At 43.7% G+C, this 22434-nt stretch overlaps 1 protein-coding gene across 4 annotated transcripts in view; it reads left to right on the forward strand.

Annotated features, from left to right (window-relative positions):
• Positions 1 to 22434, forward strand: part of Gnptab (N-acetylglucosamine-1-phosphate transferase subunits alpha and beta) — a 95479-nt gene that overhangs the window by 61398 nt on the left and 11647 nt on the right. For 2 of the 4 annotated variants that reach the window (XM_075886591.1, XM_075886592.1), the window contains exons 17-22: positions 1261 to 1448; positions 2353 to 2505; positions 4213 to 4384; positions 13639 to 13823; positions 14553 to 14607; positions 17038 to 17241. In XM_075886591.1, the coding sequence (XP_075742706.1) occupies positions 1261 to 1448; positions 2353 to 2505; positions 4213 to 4384; positions 13639 to 13823; positions 14553 to 14607; positions 17038 to 17241 (957 nt within the window). Of the gene's footprint in view, positions 1 to 1260; positions 1449 to 2352; positions 2506 to 4212; positions 4385 to 8682; positions 8959 to 13638; positions 13824 to 14552; positions 14608 to 17037; positions 17242 to 22434 lie in introns of those variants that run through there. The other 2 variants (XM_075886593.1, XM_075886594.1) reach the window with 2 other exon arrangements.

A 22434-nucleotide genomic window follows, 5' to 3' on the forward strand; every position in this document is an offset into this window, starting at 1 on the left:
GGGACAACGTGTGTTGAAACTTTTAGTGCATTTATGTGCAAACTAGGCTAGGAGATGAGTGCGAGGCTGTCGTTGGGTAGCATTTAAAGCTGTAGGAATATTACCTTATGGGAGGCACAAACTTACAGAAGTACTAATAACTGGATTGCTGTGCTTGTAGATGAATGATATGAAGAGAAATTGAGTTTTTTTTTAACGTCTACCATCATTATGAATACACCAGATATGAAACCAATGAAGGCATGGGTTAAACCGCCTTCTTTCACTAGAATGTTTTGATGATAAATTAAAGAAAATAGTAAGAATACCAACAGCTTGGCTGCAGGTGGTAACCAAACCTATTCCCTCCTGATGGAACCTGCTGGCAAATGCAAATGAGTGCCCTGCTTTTTTTGCTTGGCACGGGCATGTGTTTTCTCTCTTTGAGTTTGCTATCAAGGCACACTTTTCTGTGACAGAGTACTTTACTACTGAGCAGAGAAGTGTGTTAAAAATGTTATCAACCAACATTTGTTCCAATGCAGAAAATGTATCACAGGTCAATATTTTTTTTGTGAAGACAAGTAAAGCATCTGTGACATGTTACACTGTGGTCAGAACTAAACATTTTAGTGGATTAAAACTTTCATATCAGTTACTAAATATTTTAGCGGATACAAACTTTAATATCAGTTACTGTAAAAGCTGAGCTTCTGTACAGAGAGCAAGAGAGAGAAATAAAGAGGAGCGACAGGCAAGGTAAACAAGGTACATGCTCATTGATGGTGAAATACAGGAATCTTAATGGGTAGCCAATTTCTGGCCTTGTTTTCATGGAACAGAGTTGTACGTAAGATCCCAAATTTTTAAATGTGAGAGTAGATATTTGCCTGCACACATATTCCAGTTAAATGCTTCATTGTCATTTTCTTTAATGATTACCTCTACCACATTGGAGCAGTGCATGTCTACATTGTATGTGTATTCAGGTGGTCTGAAAACATTTTTTGGGCAAGAGTGAGTGAGGATGGTGCCTATATTCTTAGTTTTCCTATTATGCAACATTTTTTCCTTAAAGTTGTAAAGCTGGAGTTCCACTGTGTGCGTGTTCTACTGTGGTAATCATAAGTTCCTCGTGACATTAGGACAACCTAATGCTGTGATGAAAATCTTCTATAAAACAAGCTTTTTTACTGTAGCACTTATTGTGGCCAAATTTGTTGTGACAGCTTATTAGCTTGAAGTGGACATCGTCACCTCAATTAATTGTTCATGTCTTAGCAGAGGCGCATGGAGGCAGCGACAGAGCGCACCAGGTGGCGGGGGCGGCGCTTGCTAGACACCTTTGGGGACTCTCTGCGGCATGTGAACCGGTTGTTCAACACCGCATTTGGTTACGAGACACGCAAGGTCCCCTCGCACATGGCACACATGATCGACGTTGAAGTTATGAAACGGCTTCAAGATAAGTGAGTTGAGAATGTTGTAGAGTCATGCATCTATCACTCTATTGTTCTTTTATTTTTTGCGTTTGTGTCTATCTGAACTACAAATGAACAGAGAGATGGAGGCTCTTCGATAAACACTGAAGTGGTATCGATTGGGTTAAAATGACAGTTTCCTTTATCAATATGCTGTTTATGTAGTTTCACAAATAGTTGACTAGAAATGTGCGCTCACTTTCTGCTATGATCAGTATTCGGTGCGGTCGATGTGGCCTTTTACTTACAAGACAAGCTGCCATATTTTAGGTCTGAACTTAACTGGCTCTTAAAGATGGCAGAGCCACCACATGAATCAATATTTGAAGGTCATGCATGTCGTGGTGTCTTAAAGCGATTGCATAGCTACACTGAAGAAAGAAGCAGTTTTGTTGATTTTAATCTTGGTTAGGCAATAATTAGTGAAGTGTGTGCAGGAGCAGGGGAAAGGCTTAAAGTGATGCAGCAGAGTGCAGTGAAAAAGTGGACTGGGGGAAGGAGAACTCTCATCACCAGAAAATAGATATGCCATCAAAAGGACAGTCAGAGAAAATTAGGGAAAAATCTTTAAACATACCGCAAACAGCAGAAACATGGAGGCAAGCCATGGAGGGAGGACGAGGTAAGCTTTTGGCGATGGGGATTGATGGCAGAACCACTTCGAAGCATGCTAACTTTGTGTCATTGTGCACATCTGAGAGGGAACAGCAGAGAACAGGTGGGTGTGCCATTAAGAGATAGAGACGCTATATAAATATGCCAGTATGTCCACGGCATGAAATATTTAAAAAAGCAACTTTTCTTAGATTGTTTTATCATATGCTTACATTGACAGTCATTGTTGATGGCCTTTGCACTTTTTCTTTTTTCTTTTTTTCGTGTGCTTGCGAAGGTTTCCTGAGGAGTTTGACAGGACCTCGTCACACAAGATCCGCAGCCCCGACGACATGCAGTTTGCCTTCTCCTACTTCTACTTCTTGATGAGCGAGAAGCACGAGATTCTGCCGGAGGAGTATTTTGATATATTTGATGTTGACAAGTCGGGGTGAGCATAACCCCGCTTGATGCAAATCGACTTACAGCCACGTAACATGTACCATACATAGGGTCACTTCACAGCTAGTGCTCACACAGTAGTGGACAAACAAACCCTTCTTACAGTTGGCCAAGCAGGATCCTATGTATTTAAAGCTGCTTATGGAACCAGGAGAAGCTTCTGGTGCAGCATACCTTTTGATTGAGAATAGCATAGAAAAACAAAGAATGCAGGGATCTTTTGACTGCAGTGGTTTTACTAACAATGTGGATCGCTGAGCAGCTGAAGGGAGGGCATCTCTTTGGTGAGCAGATGATAGTTTTCTTCATGCTGGCCTTCGTATACCTTATAAAGTAAATTTCTAAAAGTGCCTGAAATTGAAATCACTGGAACCTTTTATTGTATTACTTATTCTTCTGCATGCAGGTTCGAAACAGCCTTAACTGACACTACCAGTGCAGCCATTTCGATGATCCCGCAGCAGCAACACTTTTGTTGCTGATGCAAGAGCCAGCACAGTCATTTGTGTTTCCCAGTGTGACTTTGGCACTCTTGGTTCAAACAGAGTGACTGCTTTTTGAGTTGTGCTGTTTACACTGAAACAGCAAACTTTCTTCTACTTTTTGAACATAGGCAATTGGTGAAACTCAAAACGGGGAAGTGCTTGCAGATGTTTTTAATTAAGGAGGTCCTGAACAACTTCATGCGGATCGTTGAAAAAATGAATTTTGCAGATAGGACACCTCCTCTCCATCGAGTGCTTCAATTTCTCAGAGTTGACGAAAGCAGGCAGGGTGTTTAATGAGTGCATTTCCTGCTACTTTTGCAGTGTAGATCAGTTGACCCAGTTAATTAACTTGGTCGTATTTGTGGAAAAACTTGTGTTTTTGAGTTTTGACGAGTATCGCACTTTTTGGAGCAAAGGTACTGCCTGTTTAAGCTCAGTCATGCCCACTCAATTGCCATGATTCACAATACTGTAAGCGGGGCCCGTTTCATTGAAGACACATGGGAGCATTGAACACCTATAATATATTTTGTTCAGGCACACTTTGCACATTTGTGGTTGAAACTTGTTACTGCCAGTTTTTTAAACTAGTGGCCAACAAAGAGGGAAACACAATGAACACAGGATGAATTGAGCATTCTTCATAGTCAATGTCTCTCGACTTAATCTCGATGTGCTGCTTATAACCACAGCGGATTAGTTTGGTGAAGGCACTTGCAATATTTTGACAGGTTGTTCGATGAGCTGCATTACAGGGCTATCGTCAAAAGTATAATTTTCTTTGCTCGGAATGTATACCTGCAAAAACAAATTGAGCATGCATTTTCAACTTTATATTTGATCTTTGCGAAAATGGATTGAGACTGAATAATTATTATATAGTTGCTACTAATTGGTAATAATTGCCTAAGGTTGCTAGAAATAACATATTGCCTGCCGCCTATTCTTCATTAGAATATCATCAAGTGCCTAGGAATTTAGTGGCTACAATAAATTTATGCAGGTTCATTATTACTTGCACATTAAGGGGACATGTTGGGACTTCAATACATGAGTTAGTCTCCTTTTAAAGCTTTTTAAACTATCTTCTGACCTTTAATCTGACTTCCCTTCATGCCCTTTGTAAGCATTATTTTGTTTGCGTGCCAAACAATGTGTCTGTCATAATACATGTCAATAAAGGTCGTTATTCTTTCTCCTGACGGCAGGACCTGGTCTGACCGGGAGATCCGGACGTTAGTCACTCGTATTTTTGAGCTGCCCATGGAGGCTGCCAACTCGCGTAAGGTGGAAGAGCACCTCACAGAGTGTGCTCGCAACTTCACCCCTGCCATCGTTCCCTCTACACCGTCCTATGAGCGCTACCTAGAGTCTAAACTGGTAAGTGCGACTAGTGACTAAAACCTAGAAAAGGTTGGATGCTTGAATGCTTATCAGATGAGTCTATCTTATTTCAATTTGTCATATTCAACAAAATTATGAAGAGCTTATTAAATTTAAATCTTTTTATAATAAAATAGTTCACTTTGCCAGTGCATAAAATCGGGGTAATCGAATCTTGGGTAAAAAATTTTTTATAGTGTTTGTGAAATGATCTTTTTGTATTGCTAAATAATTAAAGGTTATCCTGGCAATAACTGTTCAGAATGGGAGTCTTTGGGAACTATGAACTTGCATGAGAGGTCATATTTCAATTTACTAAAGGTTTTGTGTAATGAAGAGAATTTACACTTCACATTAGCTTCGTTATATCAAGGTTGAACTGCACATTTGTTTCCACTAGCATGTATGAGTAGGGAGGGCTGAAATGATTGGTGGGCGGCCATTTTCGTTAGGCTAGTACCAATTATAAAGTTTTTATTGGAGAGGGATTTTAAGTACAGTAGTGAAATATGAGTGCCTATAAAATATTTTCTAATGTATGCATGTTTTACTTATTTCACAACTAGTTTACTCCAACATATTTGTTCTCAAAAAAAAGGGAGCACCGCCATTATGGGCTAAAAGGAGAGTCTTCAGGTTTCCCGCTTCAGCCATGTCCTATGTTGTGCGAAAATGCAAGTTCATTTCGAGGTCTCTGATTGGCTGAATTTGTCATGTTGCTCCAGTATGCCTCATCAGTGGACGGATCTTCGCTTTGAGAGAGCATCGTCCGCAAGGTCACAGCTGTCGAAAATCACGCTACTAATTTCGTGCACTTTAAACAAATCCTGGAAAAAAATTTACCTAGCGTTTTTTACCATGAATCGTAAATTTTGTTGTGTCTGGATAAGGGCTACAAGTTGCGTATTGAAATTTCTAAGAAATTCATTAAGCAATTTTGGTAGTTACTGTGCCTGGCAGATGAAGAAAAATATTCTGATGCACTACATACAACTAAGAATGATACCGCACTAGTTGAAGATGCGTGGTGCTCATTTTTAATTTTTATTGTTTGCTGCTTTTTAGCGGAAACACCCTGTATAGGCAATGCACATTTTCACTTTCCTGTCATCATCAGTTCGCACTGAGGGCAATGGCGATATGAACTGGATTGTGCCTGATTTCATTTGGATGCTAACACGATTCTCGTATTAGTTTGTCATGCGCTTGCTGGGCTGGGCACTTGAAGGGGTGTTTCATTTAGCAGGGCTCGGGCAAAATATATATTAATAATCAATTAATCAATGAATAATTTATTTAACACACTCAGGAACAGTCATAAGGTCTTTGTGTTGGTGCAAGCAAAAATAAAACAATAAAAATAAACAATACTATACAGGCTACAGAAAAAACCAAATAAAGAGAGCGTAAACACACAGACAAAAAGAAATCAGTGCAGAATGGGAAAAATAAAAGACAAGTGAGAATCATGAGATGGCATTAAAAAATAAAGGGGAATATACACAGCTATGTGAAAGGTTTGCTGAAAAACAGAAAAGGGAAAAACCTGTACATTGTGAAAAGCTATCATAAGACAGTGCAAAGCTGAGATAAAAACAATGACAGTGGACTGTGAAAAACAGCAAGGTCATGAAAGTTAACATTATATAGACTTAGTATTCTGTGAGCAGTATAGTGTTGAAAGAAGTTGGCAAGTACATTAAATGATCGATTCTCTCTGGTTAACTTACTTGGAATCCGAAAATTTATGTAACTGAGAGGCAAAAGGCAGGATATCATACTGTGAACTAGTTTGTAAAAAAATAAGAGGTCAGCACGATTTCGTCGGCAGTGAAGTGATGGCAATGATAATAATCTGGCAGTATTGGAACGAGATCCAGAGTCATTTATAGCAAAAGAATGGTGTAAACACTCATGATTTTTTTTTGGGCTCACTCCATGGTGTCGATGCTAGATTTAGTCATGCCATTCCAGATCACAGATGCATACTCCAGTTGAGGAAGACATATTTCTGTGTACAATATATGGAAGCTGTAGGAGAACTGAATGCTGGAGAGATTCTACAAACACAACCAAGAGATCGAAGGCCTCGCATAGCAGCACATTCAGTGTGAGCAGAAAAATTTAGCATGCTATCGAAAAGAATGCCAAGATAACTGATCTCATAAACGTTACATAATGACACGATGTTGACAGAGTATGGAAATTACATGATGAATGATTTGCGAGATATACTCATGAACTTAGCCTTTGAGGTACATAATAATAATAATAATAATAATAATAATAATAATAATAATAATAATAATAATAATAATAATTGTTTATTCGCATTTTGAGACAGCAACAATCTAGTACAAAATTAACCTGCCATAGCCTCATTGGACTTGAAAAGCAGAGCCGACAGACAGCAGACAACAGGAATTGATTTACTAAGACAAAACAAGTGCAGAAATACATTTTTTTTTATTTGGGCGCATACATGCAAAACATGGATACACATGTACAGCTGAGCATGGAGGTGCAATATGCAAATCAATGACATGTTTCATGCCAAAAATAATGCCTGTGCTCGCTTGGACAAACAAAAGTCCAAATCATTCGATTTTTCTCATTATGGATGGTCACCTTGACAAGCTTTTACTGCATAACACTGGGGGAGCATTGAGCATCGTGGGCTTAATTCATCAAACTGTAGCCTCAACTTTGTCTCGGTGAAGTGTGGTTTTGTTTTGTAGTCAGTGCAGAAGAGTGATCAAGTACTCTGCATCTTGTTATCTAACCATCATTCAGTCTTGTATGGCAACTGACAGTTCTTCAAAATAAGATGTGATACGAAAAAAAAAGGTTTCGCTAATCTATAGCCTATGGGGATGATAAATATTTGGATGTACCGTATATATAGGGTTTTATGCTGATTTCAAATATGCAATTAGTCCTATGGTGAGTTGCATAGTTTTTGTTTTGTGTAAAGTGTAAAGTATACCTAGTTCATTTTGGACAAACTTTGTATGCCACTAAACATTTATGGTTCTGAGCCTTTAACGACTCATATATTGTTCTACATTAACTGTAGAATGCAGATAACTATCAAGAAAGTGCTTATAAAACATTTTAATGTTCAAGAAAAAAATAATGTGAGAATTCTTGGAACCTGCAGCCCATACAAACTGCCTATTTTAGATTTGTAATAATTATACAGGCTATATCAAGTTTTAAAGGGCATAGTGCTTGCACTCTTCGCATGTTACAGAATATGGAGGAAAAATTTCATCTCGATCTGGCTGTCAGAAGTACCAAAATGTGGTGTTTGAACTCAAGTTGCCCGAAAATGGATCTTGAGAAAAACACATTTTAACCATCGGTGCCTGAATTATTGAGTTGACTAACAAAATAAAGATTGTTTTCATTTTCCAGCTCTAAATATCAACCCTTAAATGATTCTGCAGTTAAATTGTCTAAAATGCAACTTTAATGCATACTTTTATGTGTGTGACGAATTCTCCATATGCCACAGAAGTGAGGACCTTGCAACAAAAAATGTACCTCAGATTTATATAACATGTCCTGTGCCACTTGTTGCATACACACCAAACAAACAAAATTATTGAAGGTAGAACTTACGTCACCCAGGCGGGAAAGAATGAAGAAGTGAGAGCTGCTACACGTGCTTCATGCTCTTTGCCATCAGCTAAAGAACAATTGGGGTTAGCATGAAATACCTTAGACGAGACGGCGCTATATTTTTCATGCTGAAAGCTACGTTCCATGCGAGTGCTTGACAACCACCAATAAAGGCATCACGCATTGCGTGACTTGCTTGCTCAAATTTTTGATATGTCGCAGATTCGCTACAATAGGCAGTAAAGGGTTAAAGCTACAGTCGCCGACCGATTTTCCGGACTCCAAAAATTCGGACTTGTTGGATATTCCGGACTTAATAAATGCACCGTCAGGGATCCCATAGAGCTAATGCATTGTTTCGACCGATTTTTCGGGCGAATTTTCCCCTGAAAGTTCGATTTTTCGGACTAAATCGCTCGTTTTGTGCCACGCCCCAAGCCAGTGTGAACGCCGCCATGTTGGATTTTCTGTCGGCTTGGCTAAGCTTGGTCTTCAGATGCCTTCCCTGCCTCCGAGATTGGAATGCGCACGCCATATTTTAAGTTTCGAAGGCCGTGTTTGCTTTCTAAAAGACGCGGTGATGAATGCTGTTTTTTCGTCTTCGGTCAGCACAATCGTCATCACATCGCACGTGAGGAGGCGAAAGAAGGATTCTTTTATTGTCGTTGCAGCTTTTTGCAGTCGCCAACCTGCACGTGTAGTGTCGCGCAGCGTCGAGACGTTGTGTGCTTCGCAGCGGCTATCTGCGGCATCGAATTTTGTGTTCTCGGTGCCATGGCTCCGCCATCTGTGCCATCGCGGGAGCCAGGTGGTGTGAAGAAGCGTGGGAAGTATACGACCCTGACGATGGAGAAGAAAGCTGCCATAATCAAGCTAATAGAGAATGGAATAGAGAGTGGACCAAACCTGCCTGATGCAATAAACTTCAGATTTTTGGCGAAAACGAATTTTTCGGACTGTTCGATTTTTCGTACTTTTTTTCGGTCCCCGCCAGGTCCGAAAAATCGGTCGGCGACTGTATACCGTATTTTTTCGAATCTAAGTCGACCCCGATTCTAAGCTGACCCCACAAAAGTCCGAAGCGCAGAAAAAAAATTACCTCAAATGTGGGTCGAACGAAACATTGAAGACAGCATTCACAAAGAGAAAGCATTTATTGAGCATGAAGATGAAACTAAGCAGTTGGTTCATGATGAAAATAACTTTAGAAACATACAGCCACTAGTCCTGTTGTGTGTGTTTTTTGTCGTTTTTTTTGTGCTGCATCTTGTTGCATCATAAAGATGCTGTGCTGCTTGTCGAAGTCCTCGTTCCTGCTTTTCTCGTCAATGACTTCTTTGTCGCTGTCCTCAAACAATGCGCAATCCTCGATGCCATCAGCATTGGATATGCTGCGCTTCTTGGAAGAGTGCACAATCAACCTTCCCTGGTCGTCGTCCCACGCTGCAGCCCTTCCAGCGACGCTCCACTCCAAAGTCCTGCCCTGCTTGAATGTTGGATGACGACTTTGCGACAAGAACAACATTCCTTTCATAAGTGGCACTATAATGACACCTCCTGTGTGGTGCCATTGAGCTAAGCGGCAGACAGACCACTCGAAGTGCGACCCAAAATGACAAACGCTCGCCTCAGCACTTGCCACATTGATCAAAATAGTGGCCTCACGTGCGTAGAGTTTCCTACAATACTTACTAGAGGGAACTCTGGCGCTAGTGTCTGTGGGAGCTGTAACGCACAACGCTTCAGCGAGCATGGGAATGATGGGTAGTACACACATTTGTCTAATATTCGTACTTCTGGCCTGCTTTTGGCTTCGTGTGTGTTCGTGTGGCTTGGAAGTTGGAGCTGTTTTCTTACGAAACAAGTATTAGCAAATGTTCAGCGGTTGCACTTCACCATTTTATTTTTTTAGACTTTCCAAATCGGCTCACGAAGTTCAAAATGGTTCAATCTTTTTTTCAAAAAAAAACCCGAAACACAGCAATAAACGAAGCCGTAAGTACGATTCGCCGCCCGCAAGTACGAAGACTAAGCAAATGTGTGACTAGGCACCCATCATTCCCAAATGTGTAAATGTGTGACTAGGCACCCATCATTCCGATGGCCGCTGAACGATGGCAGTGCGAGAGTGCCCTCTAGTTAATTTTAGGAAACTCTATGCTCACGTGTGTATTTAAGCCAGGTGTCAGTTTGGCTGCTAGCGGCTACACTTGAACACGGATATATCGAACCCACATATATCAAATTTTTGGGTACATCAAACTCGTAGGTCATTCCCTTGAAGTTTCTTTGTAAAAGTATAGAAATTCGCATGTTTATATCGAACGCTACTTTTACCCGCCTTCGGATATATCAAATGCCGTGCAAGCTGGAAGGTGCGCTTCAGCACTGCTTTGGCACTCGCCGCGTCCCGCGATATTTGCGGTAGCGCTGCTCCGCGCGGAAGTTGGAAGGTGCGCTTTGGCACTCACAGTGCCCGGCGACCTCCGCGCGGCACCACGCCTTCGCGAAAACCCGAAACCCTCATAAAAAAGGTAAAGGCGAGAGGGCTCGGACTGCACAATCTCTAACTTGCGAAATGTTTTTTTTTTTGTTGTTTCTCTTTCTCAATCTTTCTCTGCGTACCCAACAACAGGAATGAAGGAGCTGACGTCCTCCTCCTTTAGCCTTCTCTTTTATTTTTTGTTGCTGTTTTGCGAGTTTTGATCAACCCAGCACAGCTTCTGCCTTTTATTGTTGCCCTCGCAGGTGGCCATCGAGGTGTTCTTTGGCCATCGCTTCGCGAGCGCTGTGTTGCCTCGTTCGCACGTCGTCTATGCACGACGGCATGTGCAGCATTTCTCTTTTGCGTGCGTGGTGTGCAAAGCCGCTGCGGACTCCTTGAATTGTCAACTTTTCGTGTAGCTATGGCTAGCGTAGAGAAGTGCTAGACGCTTGACTTTGCAATGAAGTTGAAGGCTATTCAGCGTGTTGAGGTAGGCATGAAATGTTCATCCATCGCGGGCAGCTTCGGGATACTACAGAGCACACTGAGTACCTTGTTGAAGAACAAAAGAGATATCAAGGCAAAAGTGGCGGAGCAGCGAACTTCGGGACCCGGTCATGTGCACGTTCCTGCCCACAGGAAACTAGAAAAGGCCCCATATACCTGATTTTTAGAAGTGTGATCGAAGAACGTTTCGGTGGATGGCCCGATGCCGATCGTTAAGGCAAAATGGTTTACTGCTGCAATCGCTGAAACACCTTCACTGACAACACCGGGTCGCTTCACCAATTTAAGCAGCGCTACAACAACATTGGCAAAACTATTTCCGGCGAAAGCGAAGCTGTCAGCAGCCAGGAAATCTAGTAGTGGATGATGGAGTGGCCGGAAATCTCCGCCAAGTTTTCTTCGCGGAGATCTTCAAAATCTGGCGAGACGGGAAGACGGACACAGTGGTCAACTGCTCCTCAAAGCAGGCTTTGAGACCGCGGTACTTGCGGAAACCGATGAAGAAGACGACGACTACATAGACAATGCGTTTCGTGAGTTGTCAACCCGCTTCTCAGCAGTAGTTCCACACAAAGTGTCTGAGGACAGTTTTGTCGAAGTGGACTGCAATGTCCAGGCTGTTGTGAACCTCGCTGACGAGGAAATAGTTGCTGCAATTGCAGGGACTCGGGATGCCCCGGCCGACAGCTCATGTGACGATCGAGGAGGATCGTTCATACGAGGAGCTGGCTACACGCGCATACTCTGTTGCTGAATGGCAGCAGCGTTTGGCTTAATTCCCCGTTGTATCGGCCACATGAAGGAAACCAGGTTGTCGCACCTGGACCGCCTTGATAAGATCGCGGATTCCGTCTTCAACATTTCAAATACGTAGCAGGCCAAGATAAGTGATTTTTTTCACGCAAATAAATTATTCTGTTGCCGTGTGTGTGTGTGTGGAATTAGTTGTCATTCTTGAATGCACTTGTTGTAGTTGATGATCCACTACAGGTAAGCTTTCAGGGCATGTATTTCTTTTATATCGAACTAATTTGTGATCCCCTTCAAGTTTGATATATTCGTGTTCGACTGTATAACGTAATGCTGTCTAGGTGACGCTAGTTGTGCACTGACTTTCTCAATGAAAAATGCCACATTTTTTATTATCCTGGAATCTAAGCAGACCTTGGAGTTTGATGCAAGAAAACTTCAAATAAAAAACTATCGGCCTAGATTCGAATAAATATGGTAAGTGAAAGCTCATCTGTGTGGCAAAGATATGTTTTTAAAATAATTGTTTTCTTCATGACAGCTTGGTACTTATTCTTGTTTTGAGCAAATGGTTTCAGTGAACTCCTCTTGCGAAATACAATAGCAAGCAACCAGATGACAGTGTCTAGGGCACTCTAGACTTTTTTTAGTTTTTAGTAGGCACCTTGTGGTCTTTAAAAAATATTTGGACCTACTTAGAGTTTAATTTTGCCCCGCCACGGTGGTCTAGTGGCTAAGGTACTCGGCTGCTGACCCGCAGGTCGCGGGATCAAATCCCGGCTGTGGCGGCTGCATTTCCGATGGAGGCGGAAATGTTGTAGGCCCGTGTACTCAGATTTGGGTGCACGTTAAAGAACCCCAGGTGGTCGAAATTTCCGGAGCCCTCCACTACGGCGTCTCTCATAATCATATGGTGGTTTTGGGACGTTAAACCCCACGAATCAATCAATCATTAGAGTTTAATTACAATCTTCAGTTTTTTTGTTTTAATAGTATAGACACCAAACTTGTGGAAGTGAACAAAAACTTATTATGTGTAATTTTGAGTAAAAACTTGCATTTTTTTCCTTGTATCCTCGCTTAATTTATGTTCTCTCCGCATAACCAACTAGCGCAAACAGCTTGGGGCACTTCAGAGGGTTTTGCTGCTCTTTTTTATTTTTTTGTTCAGTCTGTCAAAGTTCTTGCCCAGTATTTACTGACCCAACAGCTTAGTAAGTTGCGGAAGTTGACTTTATATGTCACAATCATTTCTGCTGCTGCTGGCTGAGTCCAGCTGAACCATTGTACCGCAAACAAGCAGAATGTGGGACTGGACAACAGAAGGCTGCTGGTTTTGCAGCATTGTGTTTTTTTAAGCAAAGTTTGCACCGCCTCAGAAGTGTCGTTGGTGTTGTAGGTGTAACTAGAAAAAAAACTGGCACCCGTAAGATGAAAGAAATGCCGGTAATGTGCAGATTTGTGTGCTCATTTTAATTGATGTGGCCAAGATCATGGGCTTGTCAGCAGTCGGCTGTTTCTGATATGGCAGTCTAATCTTTATAAAGGTTATCGAGGAGGCTCGCCATTTATAGTTGATGCGTTTTACTGTTGCCTGGCTATGACTTCATGATCATTGTTGTCTGTAGAAAGGGGAGTGTTGTGCTGCAAAGTACGTGGATGAAGGTTGAATGCCCAGCATGAAGAAAGAGCGAAGCCAAGAGGAAGCATTGGGCAGTGTGCCATTCATGCGCATGCAAAGTTTCGAATGTCCAGAATTTTTCATGCCTCTGTTACATGTACTAAAATTGCATAGTCATGTGCCAGGGCATTTAGTCTAAGAACAAATTACTTTTCAAATATCTGAGTTCCACATCTCTTCTTTCCATGTGCTCCTGTCTTTCAGCCTACAATTACCAAAGAAGCGGTGATGAAGTGTGAGCCCATCTTGTCCTTGTTGCGAAAAGCATTACGCACTGTACCTTCCAATCATTTTGAGACGGTCAAGGTGGAGGACTACGTCTTCCGCATGCTCAACAACAACGCCTCTCGCGTACTCATGCAGCTCGATGAACTGCTCCGCGTGCCAAAGTGAGTGACGGAAATTGTAGGTAAAACTCTCCATTTTGCTCCAATGGACAAGCTTACCATTAATGCTTATGGTTCGTAGGTTGACCATGCCATATCTCTCACAGAGCTCATCACAATTGGAATAATACTTATGGGCAAGAGCCAACTTGTTACTATTTAAGATGTGCTACCTTTGAAGCTTGAAAGTGTTAGTGCTCATGAGCTGCTGCTCGCTCGAGGGCATGTAGCCATTCCTCAGTCATGATGTTCCACTAGAAGACGAGTGTTTTCCAAAGACAGCCTGGCAGCTGTCTACACTGTTGTGAACGTTGAGGCTCACCACAGTGTACAGTTGTTGCAACAGACCATTTTTCATAATCTCCCGACCAGTTACCCTTCTAGACCACTTGCGTTATTGAGTGTGGCCTAGACGTTTTTTCGAACAGCCTGCATAAGCAGTTTGCTCGTAATGACATGAAAAATGTAGTCTAATCACGCACAGCTAACACTTGGGTACCATTCTAATGAAGACACATGCACTCATTACTTAGGCAAGTGGGTAGGAAAGCCCAAGTTATCAATTGGGAAGGGAATCCCAAGTTATCAAAGGAATGTTTTTCTGATCCATGTTGACATGCTCTACGTAGTAACCTGATCATGAAAGTGGTGGCTCTGCTCTGTTTTGTGTCCGTAAGTCACCAAACAGGGATAAACAGATGTCAGTCACTTGTCATCTCTCATCTCCTGCAGGAAGTTCATCTGCCTCAATGACAATCTGGACTACTCCAGCAAGGAACTGAACCTTGTAAGTACACTGACCACGGTCACTTCATTCCAGCTTTCATGCTGATGCATGTAAACTGTGCAATATCTACACAAGGCTGTTTAATTTCTGTGTGTCTTACCAAATAGCCCAGTCAAGCACCCCTTTCTTTATTCCACATTTTTGCCATTCGTTACAGCTACAGTAGATTCTCGATGATATGATTATAGTTAATGTGAATTTCGCGATATGAAATTTAAGTCCTTCGGATGGGCTGTATTATACAAAATACGCCGTGATTTAGTGTTATACGAACGGGCTCTCTATCCACAGCAGATAATACGAACGCACAATGGACCGCTGCACATGAATGGTGCATCGTGGTTTGTCTGTGGGGGGAAGACGTGTTAACACTGTGCTTCAAAGGGAGTGAATGTGGCAAAACTCACGGGAATTTTTCCTGCTTCACCACCTATGTGGGAGGCTGATGCAAAAAAATCTGCCTGCAACCCATTTTTCTGCCACGGGATAGCAGATCGCCTATTTGCTTCATGGCATGGGCTACACAAGCAGCACTAAGTCTCAAATTATGTGAATTAGACAACGAGCCGCAATTTCAACGTGGGGGCAAAGGCGTCAGCGGTGGCTCGCGTCGGCGCAATCGCGAACTACTTGCGCAGCGCGACTAAGCTCATGGCCTTGACGAGGACGCGTCCATTGAGAGCCGGCTTTGGATTACGATCCCTGCGAACAGTGGAAGTAGAAGAAGGTACAGCAGCAGCGAGTCAGCATACCCTAACGTGTCTCGCTCGCTTTTGTACTGCCAGCTAAATCCACCGCCACCGCTGCCGGTGTGTCCGCTCATGTCGTTTCTGCTGGCGTAACTCCCGAAATAACATTTGTGCTGTATTAAACAGTTTCCTTTTTAGTGCTTGCCAGGCATAACTAAAGCTTGGTACAAATTTAATGCTCAGGAAATGGGCAAATTGGAAGGAATTCTTGAGCGGTGAAGGCGGCGGTGGTAAGCAGAAAGAATGTGAACAATTTTCGGCATGCGTGGACGTGGTTTCGCAGTCACTCTGGCATTCTCACTTGAATTTTCCTGTGTGAAAGATTTTTTTCGAGTCGACTTTGCGGCACATATCTCTGGCCGCTTAAGGGGGGAAGCAAGTGAATTTACAATAAGCTTTGCTGCTTTCCCTCTCTTTTATGCCTAGTGTGAACGAGCTGTAAGCGCCAGTAGCATGAGTGAGAAAATTGTGGCCGTTAATTGAGAGGCAGTGAAGGCAAAAAAATTCAAAAGGTCATGGAATTTTTTAGCAAGTAGTAGTTGACCGCAATAGAGTTTCTGTTCCTCTTCATGATCAGGTTTAACTTTGTTTTGGTTCATTCGAATTTGTATCATCAGGATTCTACTGTACTAGGATCACACCGTACAAGACACAGAACTGAAAACAGCTTACTCATTGCTGTGTCATCACTGCAGATAATGTTCATTTCCTGCTTTCAAGGCTCAAGCGTAAGCGCACCAGCGGGCTTATATCACTGCATACTGGCACCATTACTGCCATACACGTTCCTGGATGGCAATTCCTTGTTACAGTATACTCTCACTAAATAGAAATCTGTTAAACGGAATCGCTGTTCAGATGCAGTAAGTGCTTCTGACAAGATGAATTTCGTACTTGTGCTCTGCACCCTTGTTTATCTCTCAGTAAATGGAACTCCTGTTGGAACATGTCTTTCCTGACCCTTTCAGGCGTCGATTAATGACAGTCTACTGTGCTTCCAAATCATTAATTCTAACTTTCATTAAAGCCTGCTTCATAATATTTACTCTAATGACAAAAACATGCTAACTCTTTGAAATGACTAAAATGGGGACATTGATAGTTTAATAATGGCATAAAGGGCCGTTTATTTTGAAATAACCCTAGAAAGGCACAGTCTAACACTAAATATATATTCAGATCTAGATAACGCAGTTACTGTTCAAGACTCTTTTATTTTCGATGCACAAGCATGGCATTGCAGCATTTACTGTTTACTATATTCGAACGTTTTTAATACAAATTAATTGCACATTCAAAAAACATCACAACTAAAAAATATTTGCTTCTGTTTAATTAAACTATTCAGATTAAACCTCCCACCATTTATTAACCTCAGGGTCTTGTTATTTACGGCACAATAAGTGACCCTTACTAAATGTTGATAAATATGAGCACTGATAACTGCAGAAAAAGAAATTGACAATGTTTTTGCATGAATGACAAGGAAGTCAGACTAGAGACTGTAATAAATACATTCAAAAGACTGGTTGCAGTGTTGACTGGCTCAGCTCAGAGCCTAATCAAGAAACGTCTCTTTGTCGGCCACGCGACACATGGACTCAGGGACTGGATGTAATACACTAGTAGCAACATACTACAATATAAGAAAGAAAAAAAAACTATGGGATTTTGTCTGCAGGTGCGGCTAGTCGTTCACGACTTCTACGAGAGCCTTTTCCCAACACCGTCGCAGTTTGAGCTGCCGGCAGAGTATCGGAACCGGTTTCTGTACGTTCGGGAACTGCGTGCCTGGCGTGCCGAGCGCAACTGGGTGCACGCTGTCACCTACGTTGCATTCGGCGTCCTAGTCGCATTCACAGCTGTCGCCTTCTGCAATGCCCTGGTGAGTGCACGGTTCAGCTTTGTCATCTGTGCCTGTCATTAATGTGTGATGTTTGCCACAAACTGACGGTGCATTTTTCTATAGTAGAAGATGGCTATGTAAAACCCCTTAACATCCAATTACCTCTTATATTTTACAGTTTTCAAAACACATTAAGAATACTCTGAGAATATAAAGCAAGAATTGCAGCTAAACCAAACAAATATTAGCAGCTGCTTATTAATGGGGTACTGAAGCAAAAGCATTGGCCTCGCGTTTTTCTGTTGCAATGTGTTGCCGGGGGCCTGTTAGTCATAGCCCGACACGTCCTTTTTTGCAGCACATGATAGATAATAAATTAGAGGCACCTCATTATCAACCAGTTTCAGTTTGAGAAAGAGCTTCAAAAATGAGAAGCCACCAGGTGCAACTATCGCCACCCAGCTTGTACAGCTCTCGACCACATCAGCATACAAAACTTTGACACACTTTCGCACGGTCCACATCAAGAATTACTTTCTAATTAGAAACAGGACTCCAGTGTCGCCAAACATAAAACTTTCAAAGCCTGCGCCACTGCCACGCACTCACGACCAGCTGCCGAAAAGTACAGACTGCGAGAACAGACGCGGCAAAAGAAAAATGGCGGCTAAGACATCATCATAACTTATTTCATTGAATGCAGCGTGGTGACGTGAGGAAAGTAGGGGGTCTCCAAAAGGTCCCCTTCGAGGGTGCTGATGACATGATGGAGTCGAGTGCTCTCACAAACTTTGAAATATTTTTCAAGCTATATTCGCTGTTGATGTTTTGCAGATGATATACAAATGTTCACGGGAATCGACCCTGCAGGCTATCCCAGCCTCGAAATTTTGTGTTAGTACCCATTTAAAGGGTTACAAAATTGTCTCCATAAGTGGGATTTTCCTTGTGGCAGTGAAGAAGCCTGCTGGCACACTAGAAAAGTCTTGAAACACATGGGCAGCTCTACACACACAGTTTACGCAACATTATTATTTCCTAGTTGAGCATACTGCTTCTATCCTCTGTAAAAAGAAAAGAAAAAATCCTGGCCTGTCCACACAGCGGATCATAGGCATTGAAAAAATATGAAGGACGAAATCCACATAAACAGAAAAAAGAAAGGCAGCAGAATCCTATCTCATCGCCTCTCTTTTTTCTGTCTATGTGGATGGCGTCCTTAATATTGCCACGTTGCTTTCCTCAAGTTTTGTTATCGCCTCGTTACACCATGTTCAGCTCAAACCGCACCTACGTTGTTAGAGAAGCTTCAAGGCTGTAGTAGATAGCGATAACACTAGAACGTTCGATGACAAGTGTATAAATTCTGACACGCTTCGCCGCTTGTCAGTTGATCGGCGGCCGACGCTCCGCCCGGTGCTATCAGTGCCAGTGTCTTGCTGTACTCTGACTTTTCTTTTACATGGCCACAAGTTCAGCCAATTAAACACTTTTCATTTGAATAAGTCGTCTCTACCTTTGCCAGCGTCACGACTCCGTGACGTCTGGTAGAGGTGCTTCCCAGCTTATGTACCGAAAGCCCCCCTCCAGCTGTGAACCAAGCCCACTCCATGAAGAGGACACTGAAACCAACCTCGATAAGCGAGCTAGCCGCAGGCAGCGAGGGCTACATTTAGAGTATTGGGTTCTATTTGAAGACATTTGCAAGCTTGAGGCCATCGCGACTACAGCGACCACTATAGATGTCCCTGTACCAAAGCCCGCAACGGACGTAATGCAGCAGCTGAGAGAGCCGCCGACCTTCCAGGGTTCATTATGTGAATAAGCGGAGACCTGGCTAGAAACATATGACCGAGTGGCCGCCTTAAACCACTGGCACTTGGAAGAAAAGCTGCGCCGCGTCTTTTACCTGGAAAACGCAGCGAGAACCTGGTTCGAGAACCACGAGTCATCTCTTCAAACCTGGGATCTGTTCCGCGGCGCATTCCTGAAAACCTTCACATGCAAACCATGAAAACAAAAGGCTGCTGTGCTGGAAAAACGGGTGCAGCTTTCAAACAAAAGCATCACAATCTTCGCAGAAGAAACGATTCGCCTGTTCCGACTCACCGACCCTGACATGACCAAGATTAAGAAGGTCCGTTTGCTCATGCGAGGGGTAAAACAAGACCTCTTCACTGAGCTGGTGCGGAACCGACCCAAATCAGTTCAAGAGTTTGTCTTGAAGGTTACAACCATCGAGAAGACTCCGGAAATGCGTACCCGGCAGTATGATAGCCGATCGATGCGACGGCACAGCTGTTCACGCCCTCGGCTGCGACGACATACGCGAAACGGTCTGACGGATTGTGTGGGAGGAGCTACAGAAGCTGCTGCCTTCATCACAGCCTCGAGTGGACTCCATTGCCTACATTGTCCACGAAAAAGTTCGGCAATCACTAGGGGTTTCCGAAGCACCGCAGCCACAGCCGCAAGCAATGCGCTATGCTGCTGCTGCCCGACACTACGTCCCCCCTCCGCGCCCACACCAAGATGCCGCTACGCCACTACCATCGGCGCCCTACCCTTCTATTCTTGGCCAGCACCTCACACCAAGGAAAACGGACATTTGGCACGCCCCTGACAACCACCCGCTATGCTACCACTGCGGGGAGGCCGGCCACACTTACCGACGTTGCCAGTACCGAGAGATGAGGCTCCAAGGATTCGCCGTCGATGAGCCGCGTCTACAGCTGGGTGAAAAGCTTCGCGACGTCGCCGATTACATCACCGGAACACGGAGGAGAGAACGATGACCATATAGCTTCTTCTTGTTGCCCGGCCCCTACAACTCACCGCATCACCAGCCCTACGCTAAACCAATCCATGGCCGGTCACCTAGCCTGCATCCTTTGGTAAACTAAGGGCAGCAACCGATGGAGGGGCGGTCGCTCTACGACGAACTACTGAATATCCTCCGCCGCCGACGCCTCGACAAAACCTTCGTAACACAACAGTATCCCGACCTAGCCGTGACATCAAAACCTCACGTACTGAAGACGACCTGATGACGCAACACGGAAGCATCGGAACAAGCCGACGTAGTCGTGACCCGACGCCACAGCTTAACTGCAATGCTCGACAGCGAACTAGCGACCTCGACGTTGTTATCGACGGCCGCAATGTGACAGCTCTCGTCGACACCAGAGCTGACTATTTCGTCATCAGCGGTGCGTTCGCTACGAAGTTGAAGAAAGGGAATACCGCGTGGGAAGGTCGCGAGATCCGGACAGCTAAAGGTCACTTAGTAACGCCGGCAAGAATCTGCACAGCAAGAGTCTTCATTAACAACCTGATTTACCTTGCAAGCTTTGTGGTCCTACAACATTGCTCCAGAGACATCATTGTTGGTATGGACTTCTTGGACCTTCACGGTACAGTCATCAACCTCAGATCAAAGTCGACAACACTATCGACAAAAAAAGCACTGCCACCGCACACGCAATCAGGAAGGCACGCCTTAAATGTGCTGGAACAACAAGTCGTCATTCTCCCTCGCTCCAGCGTCAGGATTTTTGTCGGCACAAAGATAGCAACAAACATGCAAGGCGTCAGTAAAGGCGACCAGTATCTGTTGATCAACCGCGAAATTTGTGTCGCAGGAGAAATAGCTGATTTGCGAGAAAGAAAAGCTATAGTGATGCATGCTTTCGAACTTCAACAACGAATACAAGCACGTGAGGAAAGGTACCAGGATTGCCTACATCGAAGACGTAGTGGAAGCCAGCAACGCTTTCGGCCTCGCCAAGTCTACCAAAGCTCCTACGATGAATCAAGCTTGTCTACTAGCTTTCGATGTTAATGCAAACCTTCCGACGCATAAGCCAGAACAGCTCATAGCTCTGCTTCGACAATACAAGAAGTGTTTCTCTTCTTCATCGAAAATTCGACAGACCCCGGTCGCAATACGTCAGATCCTTACAGAAGAGAGTGCCAGGCCACACCGTCAGAGCCCGTACAGAGTGTCGGCGCGAGGATGCGATGCCATGAAGAAGCAAGTCGATGAAATCCTACGTGACGTCATCATCCAGCCTTCAAAGAGTGCATGGGCGTCACCCGTTGTGTTAGTCAAAAAGAAGGACGGAATTCTACGCTTCTGCCTCAACTATCGCCGCCTGGACAAGATCACGAAAAAGGACATGTACCCTCTCCCCTGGATAGACGACACCCTGGATCGACTTAACAATGCGAGGTACTTTTCTTTAATGGACCTCAAGACTGGCTATTGGCAGATTGAAGTTGACGAGAGAGATCAAGAAAAAAGTGCTTTCATTACACCGGATGGCCTATTCAAGTTCAGGGTTATGCCTATTGGTCTTTGCTCGGCACCCGCGACTTTCTAATGTGTTATGGATTCAGTACTGGCCAGCTTAAAGTGGCAGACTTGCCTTGTGTACCTGGACGACGTCGAGGTGTTTTCCTGAGGCTTCGACGAACACCTCCAACGCCTTAAAGCTTACTGCAAGCTATCAAGAACTCCGGGCTCACCCTGAAGGTAAAAAAGTGCCGCTTTGCATATGAGGAACTCTTGTTCCTGGGACACGTCATCAGCAAGTCCGGCATTCGCCCCGACTCGCAGAAAACAGGTTCCTTTGCTAACTTCCCACCGCCCACCGACAAGGAGGCCGTGCGTCAATTTCTTAGCCTAATATGCCTATTACAGGCGGTTCGTCAAAAACTTCTCCCACATTGCAGAGGCACTCACTAACCTTACCAGGACTGACGTGGAGTTTAAGTGGGAAAGTCCGCAAGAGGACGCATTTCAGAAACTAAAACAACGCCTGCAGTCGCCTCCGCTACTTGCATTTTTCGACCAATTCGCTGAAACAAAAATACACACCGACACAAGCAATGTAAGTCTCGGAGCCGTTTTTGTGCAGAAGACTAACAGACTAGAAAGGGTCATCAGTTAGCTACCCGGTCGCTATCAAAGGCAGAGGTCAACTATTCGACAACAGAAAAGAAGTGCCTTGCAATTATCTGGGCTAAATCGAAGTTCTGCCCCTATCTTTATGACAGGCCTTTCAAAGTTGTGAGCGACCACCACACCTTATGTTGGCTAGCTTACTTGAAAGGCCCATCAGGTCACCTCGCACGGTGGAGCATGAGACTTCAAGAATTCGGCGTTACCATCGTTTACAAATCTGGAAGAAAACACCCTGACGCCGACTGCCCGTCACGTGCCCCCATTGA

This window comes from Rhipicephalus microplus, chromosome 2 (genome assembly GCF_043290135.1).
Source record: "Rhipicephalus microplus isolate Deutch F79 chromosome 2, USDA_Rmic, whole genome shotgun sequence".
NCBI lineage: Eukaryota > Metazoa > Arthropoda > Arachnida > Ixodida > Ixodidae > Rhipicephalus > Rhipicephalus microplus.